This window comes from Rhinatrema bivittatum, chromosome 1, assembly GCF_901001135.1.
Source record: "Rhinatrema bivittatum chromosome 1, aRhiBiv1.1, whole genome shotgun sequence".
NCBI lineage: Eukaryota > Metazoa > Chordata > Amphibia > Gymnophiona > Rhinatrematidae > Rhinatrema > Rhinatrema bivittatum.
The window spans coordinates 506,427,161-506,453,456 of record NC_042615.1 but is presented as its reverse complement, the minus strand read 5'-3'; the positions used below and the strand labels follow the sequence as shown (position 1 = coordinate 506,453,456).

The following is a 26,296-nucleotide window of genomic DNA, read 5'->3' as shown; positions in this document are numbered from 1 at the left end:
TCAGGGTAATGTCGGACAATGCGACAACAGTTGCTTACATCAACCGCCAGGGAGGAACCAAGAGCCAGCAGGTGACTCTGGAAATAGACCCCCTCATGGCATGGGTGGAGATAAACTTTCGAGGGATCTCGGCCTCCCACATCGCAGGAAAAGACAACGTCTCAGCAGACTAACTCAGCAGAGAGAGCCTAGACCCAGGGGAATGGACACTGTCAACCACAGCCTTCTAACTGATAGTAAATCGCTGGGGCCTCCCAGCCATGGATCTACTGGCCACCCATCTGTGCCCAATTTCCCAGGTTCTTCAGCCACAGACGAGAACCACAATCCCTAGGAATCGACGCCCTCGTCCAGACCTGGCCAGAGGAAGACCTTCTGTACGCCTTCCCTCCATGGCCACTATTGGGCAAAGTCATCCACAAGATAGAGCATCACAGGGGACTAGTTCTGCTGGTGGCCCCGGACTGGCCAAAACGACCATGGTATGTAGACGTGCGAAGATTCCTTGCGGGGAACCATCTGTGCCTACCTCCACACAGGGACTTTCTCTGGCAGGGCCCGATTCTCCACGAAGATCTGTCTCGATTTTCTCTTACGGTCTGGCCCTTGAGAGAACTCACCTGAAGAAACACGGTTACTCAAAGGCCATGATTGACATCCTGCTCCGAGTGTGCAAGTTCTCCACATCTCCAGATCTGAAAGGGAGTATTTGAAGCCTGGTGCGAGGACCGCAGGATACTCCCATGGACAGCCAAGATTCCCATAATTCTGAAGTTCCTATAGGATGGTATGAAGAAGGGGTTGGCACTCAACGCCCTCAAGGTCCAAGTAGTCGCACTGTCCTGCTTCAGAGCCGAAGTGGACAGCATCCGGCTATCAACCCATCCAGATTTGTCCCGCTTCCTGAAAGGGGTTAAACAACTCCGACCATCCTTAAAGTGGCCAGTGCTCCTATGGAATCTCAATCTAGTATTAGACTTCCTAGCTGGGGCTTCCTTCAGACCAACACGTAGTCTGTCTCTATGCCTCTTAAAATTGAAGACCTTATTCCTGGTGGCAATATGTTCAGCTCGTCGCATCTCCGAACTACAGGCACTATCCTGTCGGGAACCGTTCCTTAGGTTCATGCCTGGAACCATACAGCTGCGTACCTTCCCCTCCTTCCTACCAAAAGTGGTTTCCGAGTTTCACTTGAACCAAACCATCTCGCTACCATCTCCGGATGAACATAAGAATTCGGAAGACTCACGCCTTCTTTGCCATCTAAATGTCGGCAGACTCCTAGTGCGGTACCTCGAAAGATCAGAACCGGTGCGCAAAACGGATTGCTTGTTCGTTCTTCACAGTGGGAAGAAACAAGGAGAAGCGGCCTCATAGGCGACCATAGCTCGCTGGATCAAGGAAGTAATCAAGGCAGCCTACATAGAGGCAGGAAAGCCCTTACCACTACAGGTTAAGGCTCATTGTATGAAGGCACAGGCAGTTTCTTGGGCAGAAACCAAGCTGCTGATGCCCGCCGAGATCTGTCTGGTGGCAACATGGTCCTCCATACACACCTTCTCCAGGTTCTACCGCCTGGATGTTCAAGCCCGAGAAGACGCAGCCTTCGCAAGGGCAGTACTAAGTGGGCCACGGGCAGCCTCCCACCCTGTCTGGGAGAAGCTTTTGTACATCCCACTGGTCCCGAGTCCATCTGGCTACACGCTAGGAAATAGAGAAATTGCTTACCTGATAATTTCGTTTTTCTTAGTGTAGACAGATGGACTCATTTTTCTGGGGCAGCCTTGGGCGGGAAGCTGAGAACCTCTGATAGCGAATCTTGCGACTAAGCAAATACGGGTAAGCTACGGCCTACCCCTAGTTCAAGACATCCACAGTTGTCCAGTGTCTGCATTGATTGGTTGAGTGCACTGGCGGTCTCCAGTTTGGTAATTAGTTGAACTAGTTCAATCAAGTTTTAATCAAGTTAGTTATTTAAGCAAAGATATATCCACAATGCCTTTTCAAAGAGAATACTGAAGAGCTGAGGTTACTGCAAGGGGTATATCTAGAGTGACGTCAGCTTTGAAATCTGACTCAGTCTCCCATCTGCTAGCAGAAGAGCACAATAACCACTGGTTCTGAGTCCATCTGTCTACACTAAGGAAAACGAAATTATCAGTTAAGTAATTTCTCTAATGGTCAGCATGGATTAACCCAAGGGAAGTGTTGCCTCACAAATTTACTTTTTTTGAAGGAGAAAACAAACGTGCACAAAGGTGAACTCGTAGATGTGGTGTATTTGGATTTTCAGAAGGCGTTCAACAAAGTCCCGCATGAGAGGCTTCTAAGAACTAAAACGTCATGGGATTGGTTAGGTTCTATCTTAGGAGTTACCACCCAGGAAAGAGATCTAGGCGTCATAGTGGATAATACATTTAAATCATCGGCCCACTGTACTGTGGCAATCAAAAAAAGCAACAATGTTATGAATTATTAAGAAGGGAATGGCAAATAAAATGATAGATGTCATAATGCCTCTGTATCGCTCCATGGTGAAACCGCGTCTTGAATACTGTGTGCAATTCTGGTCTCCACATTTCAAAAAAGATATAGTTGCACTGGAGAAAGTGCAGAGAAGGGCACCCAAAATAAGTGGCATGGAACGGCTGCCCTATGAGGTAAGGCTAGGGAAGTTAGGGCTGTTCAGTTTAGAGAAGAGATGACTGAGGGGAGATATGATAGATGTCTACAAAATCATGAAAGGACTTGACAAGTTAATGTAAATCTGTTATTTACTCTGAGATAATAGAAAGAATAGGGGGCACTCCATGAAGTTAGCACGTAGCTCATTTAGAACAAATAGAAGAAAATTATTTTTCACTCAGCGCAGTTAAGCTCTGGAATTCAATGCCAGAGGATGCGGTTACAGCAGTTAGTGTAACTGGGTTTAAAAAAGGTTTGGATAAGTTCCTAGAGGAAAAATCCATAAACTGCTATTAATTATTAAGCAATAGTAGCTTGAGATCTATTTAATGTTTGGGCCCTTGCCAGATATTTGTGACTTGGATTAGCCACTGTTGGAAACAGGATACTGGGCTTGATGGACCCTTGGTCTGACCCAGTATGACAATTCTTTTTTTTTTTTTTAATTGACAATTTTTATTGGTCTTCACATGTAAAATATAAAACAGTGAGACACTAGACAACCAACAAGTTATCAATGCAATATTAACCCCCCCCCCCCCCCCCCCCCGACTGAGAGTACTGCAATCAAGAATATATAGACTGGAATACATATAATACAGTCTTATTCTTAGACCACTGTAGCGAGCAGGTTATACATTAACAAGTTGTCTCTCATATAAAATACATGCACATAGACTCTATGACAGTTGATTCCTCCATGTCAGATAAGGATCCCATATTCTATAATATTTAGGCAAAGTATGATTTTTAATCGCAGTTAGCTTATAAAGATAGCAGTTATGGTCAAGTCGGGCTACCACTGCTTCCCTAGTAGGGAGGTCTGGTCGCTTCCAAAACAGAGCTAGCTCACACCTGCCTGCAAGAATGATTTGGTGTGTGAGTAACCATTGATAGTGAGGGACTGGTGGAGACACATTCAGTAAAACACGCTCAGGAGCAAGGGGAACCTCTCAGCCTAGAATACCTGCAACCAATTTTTGGGTGTCTTCCCAAAACATTTTCACCTTTCGACAAGTCCACCACATATGGAAGTACCAGTCCCCCCACACTTTTTCCAACAATCGGCACTAAACGTTGGTACAATCTTCTGTATCCGAACAGGCGTCAAGTACCATCGCATTAATACTTTATACCCATTTTCTGTTAATGTGGCAGAAATCGAGCTGCGTTTTGTGTTTTGAAAGATTAATTCCCAGGTCTCTGGAGAGATATGTTTGCCCAAGTCCCGTTCCCAAGCCTTCTCATACGGGGCCAGGAGCCTCACAGCATTACCCAGGAAGCCATAAAGATTAGAAATAATGCCAGACTGACTGTCTGCTTTATTACACCAATGTTCCAGTATTGTTTTCCCCTTCCGAAGCTCAACCCCCACATTCTCTGACAGTAGAAAATGTCGGAGTTGCAAATACAAGAATATATCTTGCTCACGTAACTGCCACTTCTCCCGAAGCTCTGGAAAAGTGAGAAATCCCTGAGAGCCCCAGACATGCTCAAATTGAGCAATTCCCCTACTGAGCAATGAGTGATAGTGTGAAAGTGCTTATCACGCTGCAAATTTTATATTATAGTTAAGGCCGGTACTATAGAAATAACGGCGAGTGCCAACAAAATGCACCCTCCATTTCTCCCATGTATTTAAAGTCGTCGTTGTGGTAGGGGCAATTTCACCATCTCTCAGCCAGGTGTCCCTAGGCTGCCAAAGCATGGCCCGCAATGGCATACGCCCCACTATATCCTGTTCAAGATTTCAGTATGACAATTCTTGGATTCATATGACTTGTAGCCTCTGCTTTTCTTGACAGATTGGATCCATAGGTTCCTAGATGTGCTGGGGTAACATTAGAATTGGTTTGGCCTATTGGTAACCCTGCCTGCAGGGCTGCTGACCAGCTCCATTCCGGCCTCACACAGTGGTGGCTCTGCAATTTTAATAATAATGCTAGGAAAAAAAAAGTTAAGGTTGTTTGTTTGATTTGGTATACTGAAAATAGAAATGTAGGAATGGGGTTTTGATGTACTATTGTGCTGCTTCTGCATTTTCTTATTTTTATCCCTCTACCTTCTCCTCTGTGTATACCTCTCTCTTTTTTTTCCCTCTCTCTCTTTTTTTTTTTACTTTCTCTCTTTTCTCCTTCTTTGTGTGTGTGTCACGCTCTTCCTCCACAGGTGGCTGCAGGCCTATGAGAGTGCAGTCTCCTTCCACTTCAGTAACTATTTTGTGGGCTTCCTGTCGGAGGGGACAGCCACCCTGGCAGGCGCTGGCTTTAGCAGGGAGAAGGACCATGTGAAATGGTACGTACAGGCTGTGGAGCATTCCCCGGGGTGGGGGGGGGCAGCATGCAATAAAAGGGGAATCTTCAACTTTGCACTAATGGTCACACACACACACACACCAAATAACTCTTAAATGTCTTAATGCTGAAGATTCTAGATTTAACCTTTTTTTTTTTTTTTTTTTTTAATTATTCATTTCTTCCCTCCTTGGCAGGGATCTCAGGGTCTCCCGGCCCCTGAGTGTGGAATTCCCCCGGTCGATGGTGGAAGTGGTCACCAGCTGGAATCTGCCCATGTCCCAGTGGCTACACTCCTGTAAGGGCTCATTTCTCTCTCTTATACCCCCCCTTCTCCTACTTGCCACCTAATTTCTAGGAGCAGGGGCAGATGTGGGGGGGAGGGGGGGGGAAGAATTGTGCTTCCATTCATCTGACTGCAGTTGGGTCATGGGAATAATTACATTATTTCCCCTCATTTGTCGAAACTCGGCTCAGGCATGAAAACATGGGTGGCTGCATACTGGATTTCTTAAATATTTACAACTGGGAAATTAGTTGTTTCTGCATCCAGGACAGATTTTCAGAATTACATCTCCCCCCCCCCCCTCCCCCCCATCAATGTGGCAGCTCCAGCATAGCGTCCCATCCTTCCTGGCTGTCATTCATTCATCTTCCTTCCTGCCCACCAGCATATTCTCTTTCTCTTCCCATTGGGCTGTATCCATCTGCCTCTCTCTGCCAGATATCTTCTTGCTCTCCACCTACCCACTACCCCCCCTCCCTCCACCCCACACACACACACACACACACACACACACTCAACCTCTTTCTCCATCTGACTTGACTGATCCAGGACCTAAGATCTTCTGGCTGTGGCGACAGTTGCAGGAAAATATCAGTGTAGGGCCTGTGAGCCGGCATGCATTCCCAAGTCCTGCAGCCGCCCTGTCCGCTCCTCCTGCATGTACTTTCTGTTACTAAGGAAACTCATGTGAGCAGTGAGGCTGCTGCAGGGCCTGTGAATGCATGTTGGCCCGCAGGCCATGCACTGATCTTCTGTTTAAGCTTCTGCTACAGCCCCCTGGGTAAGCGTGATGATACCCTCTTTCACTCCCTTCCCACTGCACATGGGAGAGGATAGGATGAGGGACACTACAGAAAACTTCTAGTTATTCTTAAATAATTGTCTATCTTTGTTCCTAGTCGACAGGACAGAACTATGTGTAGTGTGAGGAAAAAATAATGTTTAGATGTCTGGTAATTTTTTTTCACTTCCACTTTCAATCTCTGTCTCTCCCTCTCTTTCCCTGTACACTCATTTTTTTTTTTTTTTAGATGTGTTCAAGAATGCGCTGAATCTAGGGACCTTCTCTGCCATCATAGTGACCTATACCGCCAGCGCTCTTCTTCACGTGAGTGTGGCAATAGTGCGCGTCGCAGGCATGAGATGGGAGGGGAGTTCCGTGGGAGGAGAAGCCATGTTTAGAACGGTCTTTCTTTCTCAAAGCCGTTCTTTCCTGCTCGCTTTGCAGTAGGGTGAAGGTGAGATGGGGAAAATTTGGCTCCCCCCTCCATTAAGTTTGATCTATTTAAAATTATTAAAACTATTGCAAAGGTACAAATCAGTCCGTTTTAATTAGAACTTGGGAAATTATGCTCTCCTCTCTCCATCCCTGTTAACCAATTGAAGAATGCTAAACCGTCCAGAACGTCAGGGGAGAGGCAACAATTGTAGTTAGGGTAAGAAGGCTGGTTGCTGTTTTGTGGCTGAATTTTTTTTTTTTCAGCTAATGTATGAAGTTTCCTACTTGTATGGTTCCTTATATCCTATGAAGATTAGTAAGCCATATAGTACTCAATTCTTTTCTTCTTGAATTTTTTTTGTAACATAGGATATTACTCCAAATGAATAGTAATTATGTGATGTGCCTCTTATTTAAAAAAAAAAAAAATTAAGATGAAAAGGGGAGGAGACAGGAGCCTGAAACTTCTCTGCTTTCTCCTCTTTCTTTCAGGGTCTCAGTTTCCATCTTGCAGCAGTCCTCCTGTCGCTAGGGTTTATCACCTACGTGGAGCACGGTAAGTTATGAGGAGACATTGTCAAACCCTCTCAGAGTCACAGCCAAAGAAGCTGTTAAACTGGCTTTCTTCACCCCCCAGAATATTCTGCATTTCTTCCTTTTGCATTTTTTTCAAGATGTTTTTCATTCTTTAGTTATTCCTGCTGAGATTTGAGACTGCTATGCTGCTTTTCTCTCGTTCATGCCTCAGGGCATCTGTGATATCCTCGCATTTTTCCCCTTAATCTAATCGCTCAGATCTTGCCATACAGGAAGACAGATGTGTATGGCCACAAATTTGAAATAATAAAAAAAAAAATCAAAGAAATATACTTGTGGATTTATTTAAATTGGCTTCTTAAAATAATTGTACACTTTTTTGTTCACCACTGAGAATGGAAATTTCGGCTTCTCTCTATTCTGTTTTGTAAGTTCTCCCTATCAGTCTGGAACTCTTGGCTATTTTCCATCCCAAAGCGAATGACAGACCAATGAAATATCACGTCATGAGATTTCCAGCAACAGCATCACATGACCTGGTGTTCTCTCTCCCGTGCACCTGCAGATGAGATACTTCCAAAGCATCATGTTATAAAAAATGAACATAAAAACACTATTGGACAGAGGGGAAAAATATACAGGGAGGGTTGTTCCAGACTGGTGAGAAGGATGAACAGAATAGGAATTGAGAGACAAACCATAATGCCCATTCCCTGTACATACCCGGATCAGTCCAGACTCCTGAGTTGTGCCTCCCTTCCAGCAGATGGAGACAGAGAAAGTTTTACTGACACTGCTACTTAACCACGTGCTACCTGCAGTTCCACAGTATTTCTCGGTCTCCAGCAGATGGTAGATGGGTGCAAACCTGCAGTTCCCTGTACGTACCCGGATCAGTCCAGACAGTGGGTTGAGCCTCCTGTCCAGCAGATGGAGCCAGAGATAAACTGAAAGGGTATCCTATATCAGGACAGAGCACCCCCCTGCGTCCCTTCAGTATTTCTCTGTCTCCAGCAGACCCAGACAGTTGAACCTGCGGCTCCCTTTCTTTAGCTGTTTTTCTTCTTCCATGGGGTTCTTTCTCCTCACTTTTTCTTCAGGATCAAGCAAGTATTGCCAGCTAAATTCTTATATATCAAAAAAAAAAAGTTATAATTTTTTTCAGGGCAAAATTTGTGATCTTTCAGGGAGACAACTCTGTCCCCTGGCTCTTATAGGGTCCTACGGGGGCTTGCCCCTTGAAGATTCAGCCTAGGATTCCTTGCCCGGAGACCCTTCCTGGCTTGGGGCGATACTGGTGGTCCAGTCGCTCCCCCCTCTTGACTTCTTGGGCACGGGAGGCTTTTGCCTCGGGCCCCATTGCACTGACAATTTGCTTATTACAAAAAAAAAAATTGAATTATATAAAGTCAAGGAAGCCAGACAGAGCACTTCTGTCTCACCCACATTTAGCTGCTCTGAGAATAAGAGAAAAGAGCAGTGCAGGGCTCATTCTCCTGCCTTCCCTCAGGGGTTTTTTGTTATTTTTCTGAGTCCTGTGGGATTCTCCCTGTCCGGTTGAGGCGGGCGGGTGGGGGTTTAGTGACACTTGTGTGTGCCTGACCTGTGCGCCCGTGGGGTGTAAATCTGGTGGTCCAGATACCTCCCCTTTACAAGGCTGCTTAGCAGCTGCAGGCTCTAGGTACCCCTTTTTTTTTTTTGTCTGAGACAGCCTATATAATTTTTTTGTGTGGTAGGCTCTGTCTTAGTTTAGGATACTTTTTATTAAAGTTTGGAAAAAAAAAAAAAGTGTGTCCTGCTGAGTGGCAACTCTCCTTTTAGCAGTGCGGTAGGTTACTATTTTATTTTTTGTGCCGGTCTCCTTCTGGGCTCACTGATGGACTGTCTCGGCCTATGTGCTGCGTATTCGGGGGAGGGTCCCTCCGACCGTCTGCCTGCCACGAAACAGCATTGGGGCTCCTCCCCTACCGCCCCGGCTTCCTTTCACGTCATTGGCCGGGGTGCTGATCTCTGCCCGATCAGCATGAGAACGGTGGCCATCTTGGATTTACATTTGGTTGCTCCCGCACGATTGGAGGGGGAGGGGGAAGCGCCCCCCCCCCCCAACCTGTCACCAACTTGATCCGTCTCTGCTCTCGATCGGGGTGACTGTGGATGCTCCGAAGAGGCAGAGGCTGTCTTGCCTTCGTCTAGTTCCTTGCCAATTTTGTGCTGCTGCTGCATGAAGCTTATCTAGTTAGGCAGCATGCAGCTTCTGTAGCCAGGCAGTCACATTTTTTTTACTGGCACAGCCGGCAGGGGGCGGGGGGGCCCTATTCCTAACCCAAAACGGATGCGATCTAGCTGGCATAGGGGCCCTCTTCTACAGGGCGCATTGGGCCCTGGTGGGGTTGACTCAGATGATTCTGTCGAGGCTCCTATAGTGTCTGAGGAGGCCCAGATTCCAGGGAATGCTATAATGGTCCTGCTGCCCGAGGGTGAATGACCCAAAGGTGGTCCATCTTTTTCAGAAAGAAGAGCTTGACGCTTTACTGTCGCTGGCTTTTCAGGTGCTTGGGGTTAAACTCCTGCAGGTGGAGTCTGATTTGGATGGAGCAGATCCGGTCCTGGATGGGCTACAGGGTCCTCCCACGGCCTTTCCAATTCACAAGTCGATACAGAAACTGGTAGAAGCGGATTCTAGTTTAAAGGTGGGCAGAGACATGGCGCGACTTTATCTTTTACCAGAACAGGCGTTGGAACTGTTTGTTCTTCCTAAAGTCAATGCTGCTCTGTCGGATGTTACAAAAAAAATGACTATCCCCGTGATAGGTTCTGCCTCGTTGAAAGATGTTAAAGATCATAAATTATAGGTCCATCTCAAAAGGATTTTTGAGGTCTCAGCACTGGGCTTGCGCGCAGCTATCTGTACTAGTTTTATGCAAAGGGCATGTCTCCGATGGGTTCAGCAGTCCCAAGAGAACCTCCCCACCTCCGGCGAGGAGGCAGACAGGGCTGAGAGAATTGAGGCAGCAGTGGCTTATGGAGCGGACACTGTTTATGATTTGGTTTGTACCTCATCTTGCATCATGGTGTCTGTGGTTTCTGCCAGAAGGTTGCTCTGACTGAGAAATTGGGCGGTAGATGTTTCCTCCAAGGCACAGTTGGGTTTGCTACCTTTTTAAAGGTTCTCTTATTTGGCGAAGATTTGGAACATTTGATGCAGTTTCTGGGGGACAATAAAATCCTCAGGTTACTGGAGGACAAGCCTATGGGCAAACTATTTTTTCAGTCACATTTGAAGTTTCAGCTGGATAGATGGTCTCTGCCTTCCAGACCTGTGTCTGGCCTCCAAAGGCAGTCTTCCTTTTGGGGCCAATTTGGAGGCCAGCTCTTTTGAGGGGCTCAAAGGCCTTTCCACGGAGCCACCACGGGGGTACTTCTGGTATTAAATCCCTGCAATGAGGCTAGGCTGGTTCACTCCATCGTTCCCACTATAGGGGGTCACCTAGCGATGTTTTACAAGGAGTGAGCCAGTATCACTCAGGATTAGTGGGTTCTCTGTGTGGTAAGGAATGGTTACATTTTAGAATTTGCTCGCCCGTCCCCGTGTGGCTCTTTAGAGAAACGTCTAGCAATCCAAGATACGTTTGAACCGTCTACGTCTCCTGGGGGCGGTGGTTCCGGTGCTCCGTGAGGAGATGTGCAGGGGAAGGTATTCCATTTTACTTTCTGGTCCCAAAGAAGGATGCGATTTTTCGTCCGATTTTCGATCTGAAGAAGGTGAATGCTGCTCTCAAAGTCCTGCATTTCAAAATGGAAGCCCTGAGGTCAGTGCTGGCGGCAGTTCGCAAAGGGGAATTCCTGGCCTCCCTGGATTTGACGGAGGCCTATCTGCACATTCCCATTCATCAAGCCTCGCAGTGTTTTCTGCTTTTCATGATTCTCTGGCAACATTTTCAGTTTCACCCCCTCCTTTTTGATTTAGCCACGGCGCCATGCACCTTCACCAAGGTGATGGTGGTGGTGGCGGTGGCAGCGGCACTCCAGAAGGAGGGAGTTCTGGTGCATCCTTATCTGGACAACTGGCTTATCAGGGCCAAGTCGGAAGTCCTTTGTCAACAGCTGGTTCAAAGAGTCCTCTGTCTACTACAGTCGCTCGGTTGGGTGGTGAATGTAGCAAAGATTTCATCTGACACTGACGCAGTCCCTGGAGCATCTGGGGAATCAATTCGACACTCTAGTTGGCAAGGTGTACCTCTCAGAGGAACGCATTTTGAAGCTGCAGAGGCAGATTCGGCAGTTGTTGCAGTTACAGGTGCCCAAGGTATGGGAATTTTTGCAAGTGCTGGGCTCTATGGCCTCGACCCTAGAATTAGTGCAGTGGGCTTTTGCTCACAGGAGATCATTGCAGACAATGCTTTTGTTGCGATGGCGCCCGGTATCCAAGGATTTTCAGCTTCTGTTGCCTCTCTAGGGCGTCGCACGGGAGAGTCTTTTCCTGGTGGCTTCTGCCTTCCAATCTGGTTCGGGGGGTGGATCTGGAAGTCCTGGATTGGGTGGTAGTTACTACCGATGCCAGTCTTCCTGGTTGGGGAGCAGTATGTCAGCATCAGTCAGCTCAGGATTGCTGGTCCAGGAAAGAGTCTGTTTGGTCTATTAATTGCCTAGAGACCAGAGCGGTCTGCTTGGCCTTGCAGGAATTTCTTCCATTGGTGAGATGCCAGTCGGTGAGAGCTCTCTCCGAAAATGTAACGACGATGGCTTATATTAATTGTCAGGGCGGAACCAAGAGTCAAGGAGTAACCAAGGAAGTACAGAAATTGATTCTTTGGGCAGAACAATACCTGGAGCATATAGAGGCATCCCACATCGCCGGGGTTGACAACGTTCAAGCAGACTTCTTGAGTCGGATGGTGCTAGATCCAGGCGAGTGGGAGTTGTCAGAGTTGGCGATGCATCTCATTTGCGAGTGTTGGGGCTTCCCCCATGTAGACCTAATGGCGTCTTGTCAGAATGCCAAAGTGCCTCAGTTCTTCAGTCTGAGACGAGAGCACGGAGCAGAAGGGGGTCGATGCCCTAGTAGTTCCTCAGCTGAGGGACTGGCCACTCGTGGGAAAGGTGTTGCATCGCAGTTAAACATCAGGGAGAAGTGATCTTGGTGGCACCGGAATGGCCATGCCATCTGTGGTTTGCGGATTTGATCAATTTGGCTGTAGATGGACCAATTCACTTGGGTCATTTGGTAGGCCTTCTCCGGCAGGGACACACATTTTCTGAGCAGGCTGCTCGCTTTTGTCTAGTGACCTGGCTTTTGAGAGGCGACTGTTAAGACATAGGGGTTATCCAGAGCTGGTTATTACTACGTTATTACAGGCCAGAAGAAAATCTACTAATCTTTCATAGGTACGGATCTGGAAGTTTTTCGAGTCCTGGTGTAGTGCTAATGAAGTTCGCCCCTCTCAGGTCATCAGTCGTTGATATTTTAGCATTCCTGCAAGAGGGTTTCTCCAAAGGATTGTCTCTTAGCTCTCAAGTGCAAGTAGTGGCTTTAGGTTGTCTTCGGGGCCAGATTGATGGTGTATCTATTTCGGCACACCCGGGTATTCCTCGTTTTCTTCAGGGGCGAAGAATTTGCGACCTCCACTTCGGGTGTGACCTTCTGAAATCTTAATCTGGTTCTCAGGGGCTTATGTGAGGCTCCTTGAGAACCGCTCCGAAGAGCAACTTTGAAGGACTTAACTCTGAAGGTGGTTTTTCCGGTGGCCATATGTTTTGCTAAAAGGATTTCTGAATTACAGGCACTGTCATGTCGAGATCCTTTCCTTCAGATTTCGCAGTCAGGAGTTTCTTTGCGAACCGTCCCTTCCTTTTTGACAAAAGTGGGTTCCACCTTTCATGTGAATCAGACTGTAGAGCTTCCGGCCTTTCCTGGGCTGGATCCCTCTACTCCTTATGCAAGGGAACTCAGGTTGCTAGATGTCAGAAGAGCTTTGTTGATTTACCTCAAGGTAACGAATGACTTTAGGAGGTCAGATCACCTTTTTTTCTGTGGAGTGGCCCGAAGAAGGGACTTCAAGCTTCAAAGGCTCCCATTGCTCGTTGGCTTAAGGAGGCTATTGGTTCCACCTACATTCTTCGAGGTCGACTGGTTCCAGAGGGGTTACGTGCTCATTCCACACGTTCTCAGGCAGCCTCGTGGGAGGAAGCCTGCTAATTTTCGTTCCTATAGTACCACGGATCAGTCCAGAACCCGCCCAGTCTGTTGAGAGAGAGAGTCGTCCGCTCATTCGGGTTTTTTTTTTTAATATAAAGCAGAAAATATTTTTCATGTTTTGTAATCTTTTTAGCAGTTGAGATGTTTTCCAGTTTTGTAGTTTTTGGCTTAGGTATATATAAATACTGAGGAACTGCTGGTAGCACGTGGTTAAGTAGCAGTGTCAGTAAACCTTTCTCTGTCTCCATCTGCTGGAAGGGAGGTACAACCCAGGAGTCTGGACTGATCCGTGGTACTACAGGAACGAAAATTAGCAGGTAAGAACAAATTTTCCTTTCTGTAGCATTCTCCCTACCGCCTGGAGTCCTCAGGACTTAACAAAGCAGTATCTTATTGGGCGGGAAACAGAACGACTTGAATCTCCTAGCATTGGAATACCATATCAGTTGAAGATCATTTGACAATCCTGAAGTGCTTCAAAACGGTATAAAGAGAACTCCAGGCTGCCGCTCTAATTATCCAAATTAGTGAACTTAGGACTTCTTTGCAAAAGAGGTAAAGGCTACATATCATAAATGATCCCTAAGGATTTCTGTTACTACTTAAAGTTATAGCCTTATATAATTCACAAATACAATCTCTAATCCCTCTAGAGTTGGAAGGCCGGCAGCTGGTAATCCCTTTGTACCCACAATGACATGCACAAATGGATAAGAATTATAGAAGACCTTGATGCTGTTCAAGTAGTTTGCCGGTAACTGTTCTCTCAGCATTCTTAGAGTGCAGTGATCATCTTTTGGAATTTTTAGGACATAATTACTAGAATAATGCAAAAACTCAAATTTACCAACAAAAATTTAATAATGTTTAAATTGTAATAAAAAGGCATCAAGCACAGCCTTAATTTTGCTAGCCCTTCTTGCTGAATAAACATGGAGCTTTTGTTGGTCAATCCCTAATTTAAAAAAACAAAATAATTGTGCCACTTTTTTAAAAATTTCAACAAAATCTGGTATCTGGCAGTATTACAGTTTCCCATCTATACAATGGACATAGAAGTAGCAGCCAGGGAGTGGATGCTGTAGCTTTATAGTAGGAAAATGATCTGTGGTATGTATTTCCATCTTCCTCAAGATACTGTGAGTCCTGGTTAAGGTACATCTCAGATCTTTCATGAAAGGATGTCATCGAGTGACTTAAGTTGGCCATGGTTTCCAAGTCATATAGATCTGGCTGTGCAGAAGCTTCAGCAATGACCAGAAATGGAAGTTATTCTAAATTCAGGATTGCATTCTTCTCCTGGACCTGTTCTATTTAAAATTCACTACCTGGAAGTTGAGAGGGGTTACAATGGAAGAAAAGTCCTGACTGCACGGATGCACGCAGTAATACCGGGCACCTGCCGACAGCCTTTTCATCTTCAATGCAAGCCTGACTTCTTGGACACCTATAATTTTCTCACATAAGTTTGAGTAGCATGATGGGGGGGGGGGAGGGTGATCATTGTATCATTGTAAACCATGCCATGTACTTCTTGTTCTTGTACTTCCTGTTTCCACATTGTTTTGTAGTTTTGTCATGGCAATAAAAATTATAAATTAAAAAAAAAAAAAAAAAAAAGTTGTTCAAGTTGGAGGCTGAGCTGTTTTGAAAGTCAAAATAGGAACATATTCTTAGGATCAAAATACATTTTTGATCATATTCTTAGGACCAGATTAGGATCCCCTCCATAAACCCATCCCCTCGGTCGTTTGCCTCTAAACTACTAATATTCATGTTATGATGTTATGTTATTTCTCTGCAGCTTCTATTTCTCGCCTTCCTTTAGTTAGCTCTCTAGTTTTTAGTCACTGCAATCCCATCCCCCTTCCCTGTTTTATGTAATTTCTACCTTCAGTTTGATGTAAACCGATATGATGTACCCACTAATATCGGTATAGAAAAGCCTCTAAATAAATAAATGTCACATTGGTCTTCTGATCTTTATTCTATTTTTTATTTCTATTTTTAGCAACATACCTCTGCAATTTAGTTTGAAAATTTTGTTCCAGATCTGATTTTGGCTCTTTAACTTTCTTTCATATTATGCATGCAGATCTTATTGAAAGAGAGCAATTTTACATTCTTGTTGGAAGCCATTAACTCTATGGTGGAAATTCTCCCTCATGAACACAACCAGAGAAATATTTGATCTTTCATTCTTTTGAGTTAGAAGACCATCTGCCCAACCACTCTGCCCAAGGTATTCTTTTCCGGAGACACAAGCTGCCAAAATGTGGAGAAGAAATTGTTCTGCAGACCTTGGTAATTGTTAGACCAAGACACCGCCCAAGCCTCAAACTGGGATGAGCTCATGAGATAAAGTAGCCTGCAATTCAGGGGGAGCTGGAGTAGCAAGAAACTGAATCTGAAGTCCACTAGTTCCCTGCCTTGGCAACAGGTCTCCACGTTGTTCATGTGCTCGTTGCCCATCGTTCCTGGTTCCTGATCCTGACTCCGTTCTTGGTTCCTGTTCCAGATTGCTCCATGGTCCCTTCCTTGTTCCTTTGGACTGATCTTCTGGCTTTGACCCCCTGCTTCGTTGGACTACGCATGGACTGATCCTCTGTCTTTGACCTTTGCTCTGTATCCTAGTACCTTGCTCTGCTCAGCCGCCTGCCCTGACACCAGCTTGCTTTGATCTCGTCTGCGGTATCTTCCTGGACTTGGCCATTCAGGCTTCGGCCTCTCGCTACCTGGGCGCCTCCTGTCTTGCCCTGTTCCTGCTGGCGTCCGGGTCTCTGGATCCCTGCCTCGCCCGGGCCGACCTCGGTTCTCTGATACCTCTGCTGGTCCCTGGCAAACCCTTGCTTCTTGTCTACTGGGAGTCGTCACACGGAGGCCTGCCTAAGACCAGCCGGCCTCGGCACCCAAGGACTCAACCTGCGGGGAACGAGGGCTGGTATTGGCGAAGCTCCAGTTGGCCTCCATCTCCTAGTCAGCTCGGCTTCCCGACAGTGGGGACCCATAGGGCTTGCCTTACGGGTAGCGTCAACCCCACCTGAGGCCAAGGGTTCGCCACCAGCACAACAGTGAGCACAACATCAGAACCCTTACCAAGATATTCTTCATCCTAGTCAATTGCAGTGGTGTCAAGTTGGTCAGAGGCTGTAGACCAAGGATTATCCTCTCAGAGACAACCAGGGGACTTCCCCACTTCGCCGTGTTCATCATTGGGGTGCTGGATCAGAGTCCCCATTCCATTGGGTTCCAACAGGAATTCCTTCTGACCTGCTTCTGGAACATACCTCTCCTCCGAGAGACCTAGCTTATTCAAAGTTTATTGAAAAGATGAGAAAAGCACTCTGAGTGAATGTTCATAATGATAAAGACCCCTAGATGGAAATCTTTGGCTCCTTCAAATTCTGGAAAAGCCATCGGAACCAGAGGCTCTATCAGTTCATGACATTCCGAATCAGTTGCAGATGAGAATGTTCAAAAGTCTCTCCTGGATTTAAAAAAGTTCAGTTAACTCATCAATCCAAGATTGTAGAATCGGCCCTGAAGAAGACAAAGAAAACAATTTATTCAAATTCACCTCAGGAAAAGATCATAGTCACCTCCTTTGCTCTGTCTACCTTGGTCTTCCAGACTCTTCCCTCCAACCTTTGCAAAATTCGTCCATCCTCATTTTAACTGGTTCTCCTTTAAAACACCACATAACCCCAATATTATATTCTTTACACTGGCTTCCGATTAGTTTCAGAATTCAATATAAAATTATATCTATTATTCATTCACTTATTCACAACTCATCCTTTATCTGGTTAGGTTCTGCCCTCCGAATCTACAAATCCACTAGACACCTTCGATGTTTAAATAAAAATCTTCTTGACATTCTGTCTGTTCGTCTAGGCAGACTAGGCATTACCAGGAAATGAGCCTTTTCCATTGCTGGTCCTTTATTCTGGAGCTCCTTGCCTGATTCAATGCATCAAATAACTAGCTCCAAAGACTTCAAGAAAAATTTAAAAACCTATTTATTTTCCAAAGCTTTCAATAATCATATTTCACAACTTACTTAACTCTATCACAACCACAGTCAGTCTTTCATTTTTTATGTCAGTTTATTTTAATTTATTTCTGTTCTATCTGTTTGTGTATGCCATTGCTAAACGTTTGTCTAATTTTATGAACTTTTTTTACTGTAAACTGTTTTGATCAATTCTTTATTGTAAAGGCATTATACAAACAATTATAAATAAATCTATAAGTCCTTCCATAGTGTGTCACTTACCTCATTAGCCTCTACTGGGGCTTGACATACTGTATGGCCTGGTTCAGAGCCAATAGTATTCATGATGATATCCATGAGCAAATAGCAGACCTATCATGTCTCTGGGAAAACCTATTCAGAGAAAAGCTCCAAGGAACAGTGGCCCAAAGAAAGGAACAAAATGTGGTCCAGTCTCTGTTGATGGGACCTGAGCAGCCATCTTTTTTGAGATGCACCTACTACTGGTACAAAAGACCATATTTTCAAAAGCATCCTTTCCAATCTTTTCAAAGGTACTGGCTCCTGCTTCTTCTGGCTGAGCAACAAGAACTTCTGATGAGAGTCTGACCATGCAAGTTCCATCAGCCTAAGAATGTACAACAGGCCCAACCAAAGCCTGGACTTTTTTTTGATCCATGAGAAGAGTCAACATCTGCCTGATCCAATGGGAGGCAGAATTCAATCATTCCTACAGGAGAGGTGCCAGACAACCAAGGATTTCTGGGTTCTCAAAATCATGGAGTTTGGGTACCGTTTGCATTTCTCCCAGCTATCATCTCTTCCCCATTTTCAACCTCCAATCCAGATCAGGCACACAAATCAACTCTGTCTGGAAGTAAACTTGCTTCAGCAGAGAATAACAGATTCAGTCCCTGTACTCCAGCATGGATACGGTTTTTACTCCCAGTATTTTCTCATCTCCAAACAATCCGGGGGGGGGCAATTGAGACCCATTCTGGATTTGAGAAAACTGAACAAAATTCTTCAAGAGAGATTCAGAATGAATTCCCTTGATTCCATACTCCCCTACATTCAGGAAGGGGAATGGATGTGTGCTTTCAGCACAAAAGATGCAGATGCCCACGTATCTTTACTTCCAGATGGATTTTTCCCTTTACCAATACAGGGTACTTCCCTTTGGCCTCTTGGCAGTTCTTAGTCTTCATCAAATGCTTTGCAATAGCAGCAAAACACTTGCGATGTCAGGGAGTCCCCCCTATCTGGATGAGTTGCTGATCACAGCCTGCTCCCAGAAAGTAGGTACTAATCTCACTACAAAAGGCAGTTCAACTTTTTAAAAAATTGGGTTTCCTAGTGAATTTTGAGAAGCTGAACCTAGTACCAACTCAATGAATAAAGTTCATTGGAGGATGTACAGATTTTCTACAAGAGAGAGCCTTTCTGCTGTCAGAACGTGTGAGCACTATGAGATCGCTCATTCATAAACTGCTGTCCTCAAGACAGCTGACAGCCAGAGTAGATGTTGTAGGTCATATGGCGCCGGCTGTTCATGTAGCTTTAACCTGCCTCCACATCCGCCACCTGCAATGGGGTCTGTACTCTCAATGGGATCAACTGACTCAACCCTTGTTGACAACAGTAAGGTTATCTGGAAAAATGAGACAGGAATTACGCTGATGGTTCACACCTGACATACTTCAATGGGGAGTTTGGCTCTGAGCTTTCCCACATCTAATAACCTTGGCGCACTCTCCTTCAAGAAGGGATATGGGGGGGGGGGGGGAGCGCATACAGGTCCTTTTTGAACCCAAGGCACTTGGTCTCTCACAGAAAGTTTCCTTCAAATCAAGGAACTAAGAACAATTAGACATGCTCTTGTAATTTCCATGCATTTTTTTCAGAGAGAAAAAGGTTCATATCCAGACCAACAACCAGGTCGCCATGTACTACCTTAACAAACACAGTGGAACAAGGTCATGGCCTCTCTGCCAGAAGGCGCTGAAGAGCTGGTAGTGGGCCTACAAGAATCAAACTCTCTTACAAGTCATTTATCTCCAACATGATAGTGGATTATCTCTGCAGAGTTTTCTGACCACACACGTGGTCTTTACAACACTCACCAGTCGATGCACTGTTCGATTTCTGGGGTTGGAACAAAACAGAAAGCTAGACAGCTTTTGCTCAATTCTATCTGGCTCCCTAAAACTAGCCCAGGAAGCTTTCCTGCTAAGCTGGAATTCTGATTTCATGTACGCTTTTCTCCTGCTACCAATCTCCAGAACAATTCAAAAGGTTTTACAAGATTTGGCTCGTCTAATTGGGTTTTGTTCACCCATCCCCTGATAATCCTAATTTAAAGCCTTTCTCAGTAGGTTTGCCAGTCTGTGCTGGAAGACGCTCTGTGCCTTCTAACAGGTGGACCCCATCTCTGCTCAGCAGCCCTAAAGTAGAGTCCTAAATATATGCTCCTCAGTTTTAGGTTTCTAAATTTTGGAATATTTTCAACTGAAAATCCACCTAAATTTAGGGAGGAATCAAGCGTTTTTCTGAAAATTGACGCCGTAGTTAACAACTCTTGACCTTAAGCACAGCCATTGCACTGCCAGTAAGAACTTTGCACAAAAATTAATTTTTGCTTTTACCGGTCCTTTTCACACGCTGCCAACAAATCTAGGTGTTCTCTTTAACAGAATGATTTGCCAGGACCTTCCATGCATATTACAAACTTGGAACCCAGAGAAATTATGCCTTGGAAGACCCCCCTGCAAAAGAAGGAACCCAGCTTCACCCAAACAGTGTTTAGTTTCTTCTCAAACTACCTTCCCAACACAAAATCAAAGCAGTTTACAATTAAAATGTGTTTGCATATAAGTTGTTTGTGGAATTCTCTTAATAAAGAAGAATTTTACATAAAATAAAGTACAATCTTTTACTAATAAACATAAATACATGAAAATTCAGCATAAAAATAAAAACATAATACAAATCAAGACAAATTTTAAAATATTACATTTTGAGCTGTGGATTTAGTGCAAGATATACATTTTTAAATAAATACATGAAAATACTAAAATTGGTATAAATCAATTTACCCCTCTACTTGCTAAAGTATTATATTATAATCTATAAAATATCTTCTGGAATTCCTACTATGCTCATAAGTATTTTTTTCATCTTGTATGCCTGCTTAAATAAGTATATTTTAATTATTTCCCTGAATTTTAGCAGCTAGATTTTTTGCAAGATAGAGGGTAAGGCTAATAAGACCAGACAGTCCCTCGCAGACTGATGGGCAACCCAGATAATAAAGATCCTTGGAAATAGATAAGTTAGCATCATCTTTATTTTCTCTTACATACAAAAGTAAAAAGGTTTCCACTCCCCCTTTAACCAAAACTCCTGGAAATGAAGGTTCCAAGTGAGGCAACCTGTAGAAGGTAGGGACAAAAAGGGAAGGAGACTAATCCTTTTTGCCTATTAGAGACAGTTCTCAATGTGGACCCTGAAGAAGAAATCGAGAAGTTGCAAAGGTCTTATTAAACTAGCTGCCCATAGCAGAGGCAGCTCAGCCCAAAGCCAGAGACAAGTCAGCCAGACCTGTTAGGAATATTGTGAGACAGAAGAGGAGCTCTAAGGGATAGGTTTTGGTGGGCAGGAGGCCACCAGTGTAAGTGTTGATGTGAGCACAATGAAGTCAGGCGGGCTGATCCAGCCACCACAAGGTGTACATGAGACTGACAGCTCAAATAACATCTCATTCTGGATTGAAATTCTTCACCACCACCACCAAATAACCAAGATGGTATTTGTATAAGAGATGACAAGGATTGGCACAGTCTGATGGCCCCTCCAGCAATCACAGCTATCACAGAGCAGTCCAGGTCAGTCCTAGTGGCTGCAAATGCAACCTGTGTGTGAAAGAGACAATCTCTCCTAGAAGATAGGGTCGCTCCATACATTCTGTGACTAGCTGGACACAGAAAGGCATTATGTCAGCCGAACAGTCAGGATTCCAAAAAGTGATTCTCATGGAAAAAGAGTCCCAGAGGAAAATATTTTTAAACGAAAAAAAAAAATAAAAGCCTTGGCTTCTCTCCAATTTAAAACATTCTTTAATGACAAAAAAAAAGAGACATTTTCAAATTAGCAGCACCATGGCCTAGAAAATTGCTACCTCCGACTGCATCAAAAAATTGCTGTTCTTGTTTCAGCTTCTGCTGCACTGGAGCGGGAGGCCCAACTGCAGCTCTCCTGAAGGCCAGTTCCACTGGACTGGACCTCTAGAACTGACTGCCAACTCAGCACAACCAGGAAGGAGAGAAGCCTACAGCTTTTAAGATATTTACTTCTTGTCCCTTTTTAAGAGAGAGAGAAGCTTCAGCATATCTTCACATGCTGAAGACTGAGGGGATGATGGGAGAGGTGCTACAGCTTTAAATGTTCTGGTGACACTACAGCATGTGCTGGAAAAGTTCAGCTTCCTAGAAAAATTACACCAAACACACATAGTCTTCCAATATTATGAACCACTACTCTAATAACTGCCAGCCACAACCCCCCTGGGTGAGCCCAAACCTGTCGGACCTTAGAAACTCATCAGGGTTGGACTTGGCTAGAACCTGAATGGGAGACTGTCAGGGGTGCTGTGGGCTGCAGAATGCAGCTGCAAACCTCTGCAGTATCCTGCTGAGAGCGTCTTGATCGTGTGGTGGACTGTAATCACCAAAGTCAGTGTGAAACAGATAAGGTATTCACCACCACCAGTCTAAATTTCCAAGTGTGCATTTTAGGATTTGGATGTACTTTCCTATAACGCATTGACTCTAAGTCTTTGATGTACATCCTATTGGCGAGCTCGTGGTTGAAAGAAGGGAAGGAATCTGGGGGTAGAGACCTAAACCTTTGTTTTTCTTGGTTTCTCTCAGTTCTCCGAAAACGACTCTCCTTCATCTTCAGCGCCTGCATCCTGTCGAAGCGCTGCCTGCCGGGCTGTGCCCATCAGCACAAGACGGTGAGAAGCCTCTACCTTCCGTCCTAAGAGAATCCTTTGCCTGCCTGGTCCATGACTGGCACCGTTTTGATTTTGGGGGGGAGCAAGGCCCAGCAGCTTCCAGCTCACTCGGAACTGGCCTCCACAGGGCTATGGTACCATGAGCCTTCACTTGCAGCTCCTCAAGGGTTTTCCCTGTTTATAACCCTCTCTTCTTCCATTTAGCCCAGCCATTGTAGCGACTGTGCTTGAGGAGGGACCCCGAACCGGGGTTTCCTCTGTAACCTGCTACACATGCACCTTGAGTTTGACCACAGGCTGTTGCTGTTGTGCAATGTCTGAGATTTGCCTCCTCCTGTTTTTGCTGCATCTCCGGCCTGTCAGCTAATCCCAGCTGTGACGATGCCAGCAGCAGGTTGTGAAGAAAGGCAGGCTGGGGGCTGAGCAAACACATGCTGCTTTCATTTGTCCTGCCTCCCATATGGCATCCAGGTGTGAGGGCCAGGTCACTTCTGAGTTTAGAAAGGTTGTGTTCCCCGAGTCCCCAGCCCATGCCCTTTTGCAGCCTGCCACTGAGTTCAGACCAGGATTGGCCCGGTTCATGGAGGAGAAGTTTCATGGGGGAAGGAGATGAAAGATAAAACTCCACAGGAGAGGGGGACTGGAAGCTGAGGTGGGATGAAGAGCTCTGGAGGATAAGGGCTAGTGGGATAGTCTGAGGAGAGGGAGTGGGAGAGTTGTTTTTTTTTTATTTTCTGTAGCTGGGGAGGAGGGTGGTGATCAGCTGAATACCAGCAATGACTTTTCTAGCTGAAAGGTGCTCCCATAATTCAAACGAACCAGGCCGGCCCAGTACTGAGGCCGATGCAATAAGACGCATGTTAAAAAGGCACTTCTATTGAGTGCCCGTTTTCCTAATGCACGCACAGCCGCAACCCCTAGGCGACTGATGCATTACAAAGAACGCGCTAGGGAAAAACTGTGTGTCCCTAGCGCTCAAATGCATTGGGCGCCCAGACTTGCAACAGGCACGCGTGCATTTTATCCTGCTTCAGGACGATTTCGCCCCTTGCTATTTTATTGTGTGTATTAACGTGTGCATCCAGAATTTTTTTTTTTTTTTTTTTACATTGTCATTACATTTTACCTTTTTTATTTTTAAACACCAAGCAGTAGATTTAAGTGTCGCAATGTTACTAAAGTAGGAGGAACCACAGAGGACCTTATTTTTTAAATTTCTCATGAGCCCTTGACTCATGGATTGACTGACTGAATATGTCCTCTGAGGCTGGAGTTTAATTTGCCATGATAAAAAGTGTGCGTTGGGCACCCGGTGATTTTTCTGCCCCGGGGGGGGGGGGGGGGTAATAGCTTCATCTGCATGGAATATACATGTGATGGGAACTATCGCTCACGCATTTTTTTTGGACGCGCTGATCTCTTTATTATGTCACTTGCTAGTTTAGCGCATCCAAAATGCGCTTAAACCTATGCCCTTGGCTGGGCACGCTTTATTGCATCAGCCCCTGTTGGGTTGACAGCTCTACATCTGGATATGGAGAAGCTGCTGTGGCTGGGCCCGGCGTAGAGTTTAGCCACCACCACTGCATCTGGGCGTAGAGATGTTTAGCCTGCCGGGTGGAAAGGTTTTGATTTAAATTGCCCTTGTGGCTGGATAGCTTTGACACCCCTGCTCATATGATATGAGATATCGCCCACAGTACCTGTTAACTCATAAAATGCCCGTGAACCGACCAAACACAAGATGATGTATTTTATAGCATCAAGGTAAATTATACACTGGGTAAATACTCACAAGATATCTCCTATCATTTATACAACTACATACACAAAAGGAGTATTCTGATTTTACAAATTTATGTGCAAAAAAAATTCTTTTTATTAGTATTCTCAATCTATCTAGACAATAAAATACTCACTAACTCACTCAACACACTCATTCACACCTAAAATCACATTAAAAACATTTTCCATACATCGTGATTGCGAAGAAAATATTTAACAATTTGTATAACTCTCAATTACAGCAACATCATTTATTATTTCAAAATTATTTACTGTTCGCCATTAACAATGTTTATTTCAACTGAAGTTTTTCCTTCATATTAATTCCACCCGAAATATGTCCAATATGTCCGACAAAAGATCTTTGTTTCTCCCCTCTTGGGGCTTCCTCAGGGACTCATGTATCGCTTAACGGTAATCCACTCCTCCGTTATCGATTACCAATATTCACTTCTAGAATTAAACACATATATCCTTCAGCTCTTCACAAATCACATCTATTCCCATCCCCCATTGCTCTAGATAGATACCTACCCCAAATTTTCCACATTACTTATTTAACAGTCTTCTCCTTAATTTCATCAATGTTACGATTCCCAAACAACAGCTTCAATTCATAATTTCTGATAGAGTATGCCACCGCATACATCCCTACAAGATAACAAGTCAACAAGCCACATAAAGACCATTTTTTTCTCTTACAATTTACCTTTTCTTAAAGCCATTCCAACCCCCACCAGCGTCACTACTCACACTCATCAAAAATGGCGCATACGCAACGTGATGTCAATCACATGTTCAAACGTGGTGACGGACCGCTCTACCTTCGTAAATTTTATAGCCATCCAAAGCCAATTAATATATTCAACCACCCAATTACCTCCAAATTATTTGTAAAAGGCTTGCCATTCAATAGGTCCATTCAAACCATAAGGACTCATAGTCTTCCACTGAAAAATTAAACGTTGTTCCAATCTCCGTAATTTTGCCGATATATCACCACCATTAGAAGCCTGTACTTCCTTAATCACCACAAATTTCAAATCACTTACAGAATGTTTCTGTTCAATCCAATGATTTACAAGTGGGGCATTTTCCACACAACCATTAATTCTGCTCCTGTGCTCAATGATACGAACACGAATCATCCTGGCAGTCTGGCCAATATAAATTAAATTACAAGGGCACAGGATCGCATAAACAGCTCCTTTTGAATTACATGAAAATGACCCCAACAAACGAAATGGTTTCTTCAATGATGGATGACAAAATTCCACACATTCAATCACATGACAGCATACAGAGCAAGTTCCACAACTAGTTTGTCCAAGTAATACGTCCTTACTCCGTTGTAGAGGGCGATATTTTAATTTTTCTTTTAAATTCTGACACTTTTTTATTGCAAACACAGGTTTATCCACCAAACCCGAAATCGATGACAAAATGTGCCAGTGTCTAAGAATACTCGATTCTAATGGCTTCTAATGGTGGTGATATATCGGCAAAATTACGGAGATTGGAACAACGTTTAATTTTTCAGTGGAAGACTATGAGTCCTTATGGTTTGAATGGACCTATTGAATGGCAAGCCTTTTACAAATAATTTGGAGGTAATTGGGTGGTTGAATATATTAATTGGCTTTGGATGGCTATAAAATTTACGAAGGTAGAGCGGTCCGTCACCACGTTTGAACATGTGATTGACGTCACGTTGCGTATGCGCCATTTTTGATGAGTGTGAGTAGTGACGCTGGTGGGGGTTGGAACGGCTTTAAGAAAAGGTAAATTGTAAGAGAAAAAAATGGTCTTTATGTGGCTTGTTGACTTGTTATCTTGTAGGGATGTATGCGGTGGCATACTCTATCAGAAATTATGAATTGAAGCTGTTGTTTGGGAATCGTAACATTGATGAAATTAAGGAGAAGACTGTTAAATAAGTAATGTGGAAAATTTGGGGTAGGTATCTATCTAGAGCAATGGGGGATGGGAATAGATGTGATTTGTGAAGAGCTGAAGGATATATGTGTTTAATTCTAGAAGTGAATATTGGTAATCGATAACGGAGGAGTGGATTACCGTTAAGCGATACATGAGTCCCTGAGGAAGCCCCAAGAGGGGAGAAACAAAGATCTTTTGTCGGACATATTGGACATATTTCGGGTGGAATTAATATGAAGGAAAAACTTCAGTTGAAATAAACATTGTTAATGGCGAACAGTAAATAATTTTGAAATAATAAATGATGTTGCTGTAATTGAGAGTTATACAAATTGTTAAATATTTTCT

General features: G+C 44.5%; 1 protein-coding gene across 1 annotated transcript in view; it reads left to right on the top strand.

The window, feature by feature from the left end:
* PORCN (porcupine O-acyltransferase) overlaps positions 1-26,296 on the top strand; it is a 59,315-nt gene that overhangs the window by 21,464 nt on the left and 11,555 nt on the right. The window contains 5 exon segments of the mRNA XM_029610823.1: positions 4,855-4,980; positions 5,177-5,277; positions 6,297-6,373; positions 6,977-7,040; positions 22,140-22,225. Of these exon segments, the coding sequence (XP_029466683.1) occupies positions 4,855-4,980; positions 5,177-5,277; positions 6,297-6,373; positions 6,977-7,040; positions 22,140-22,225 (454 nt within the window).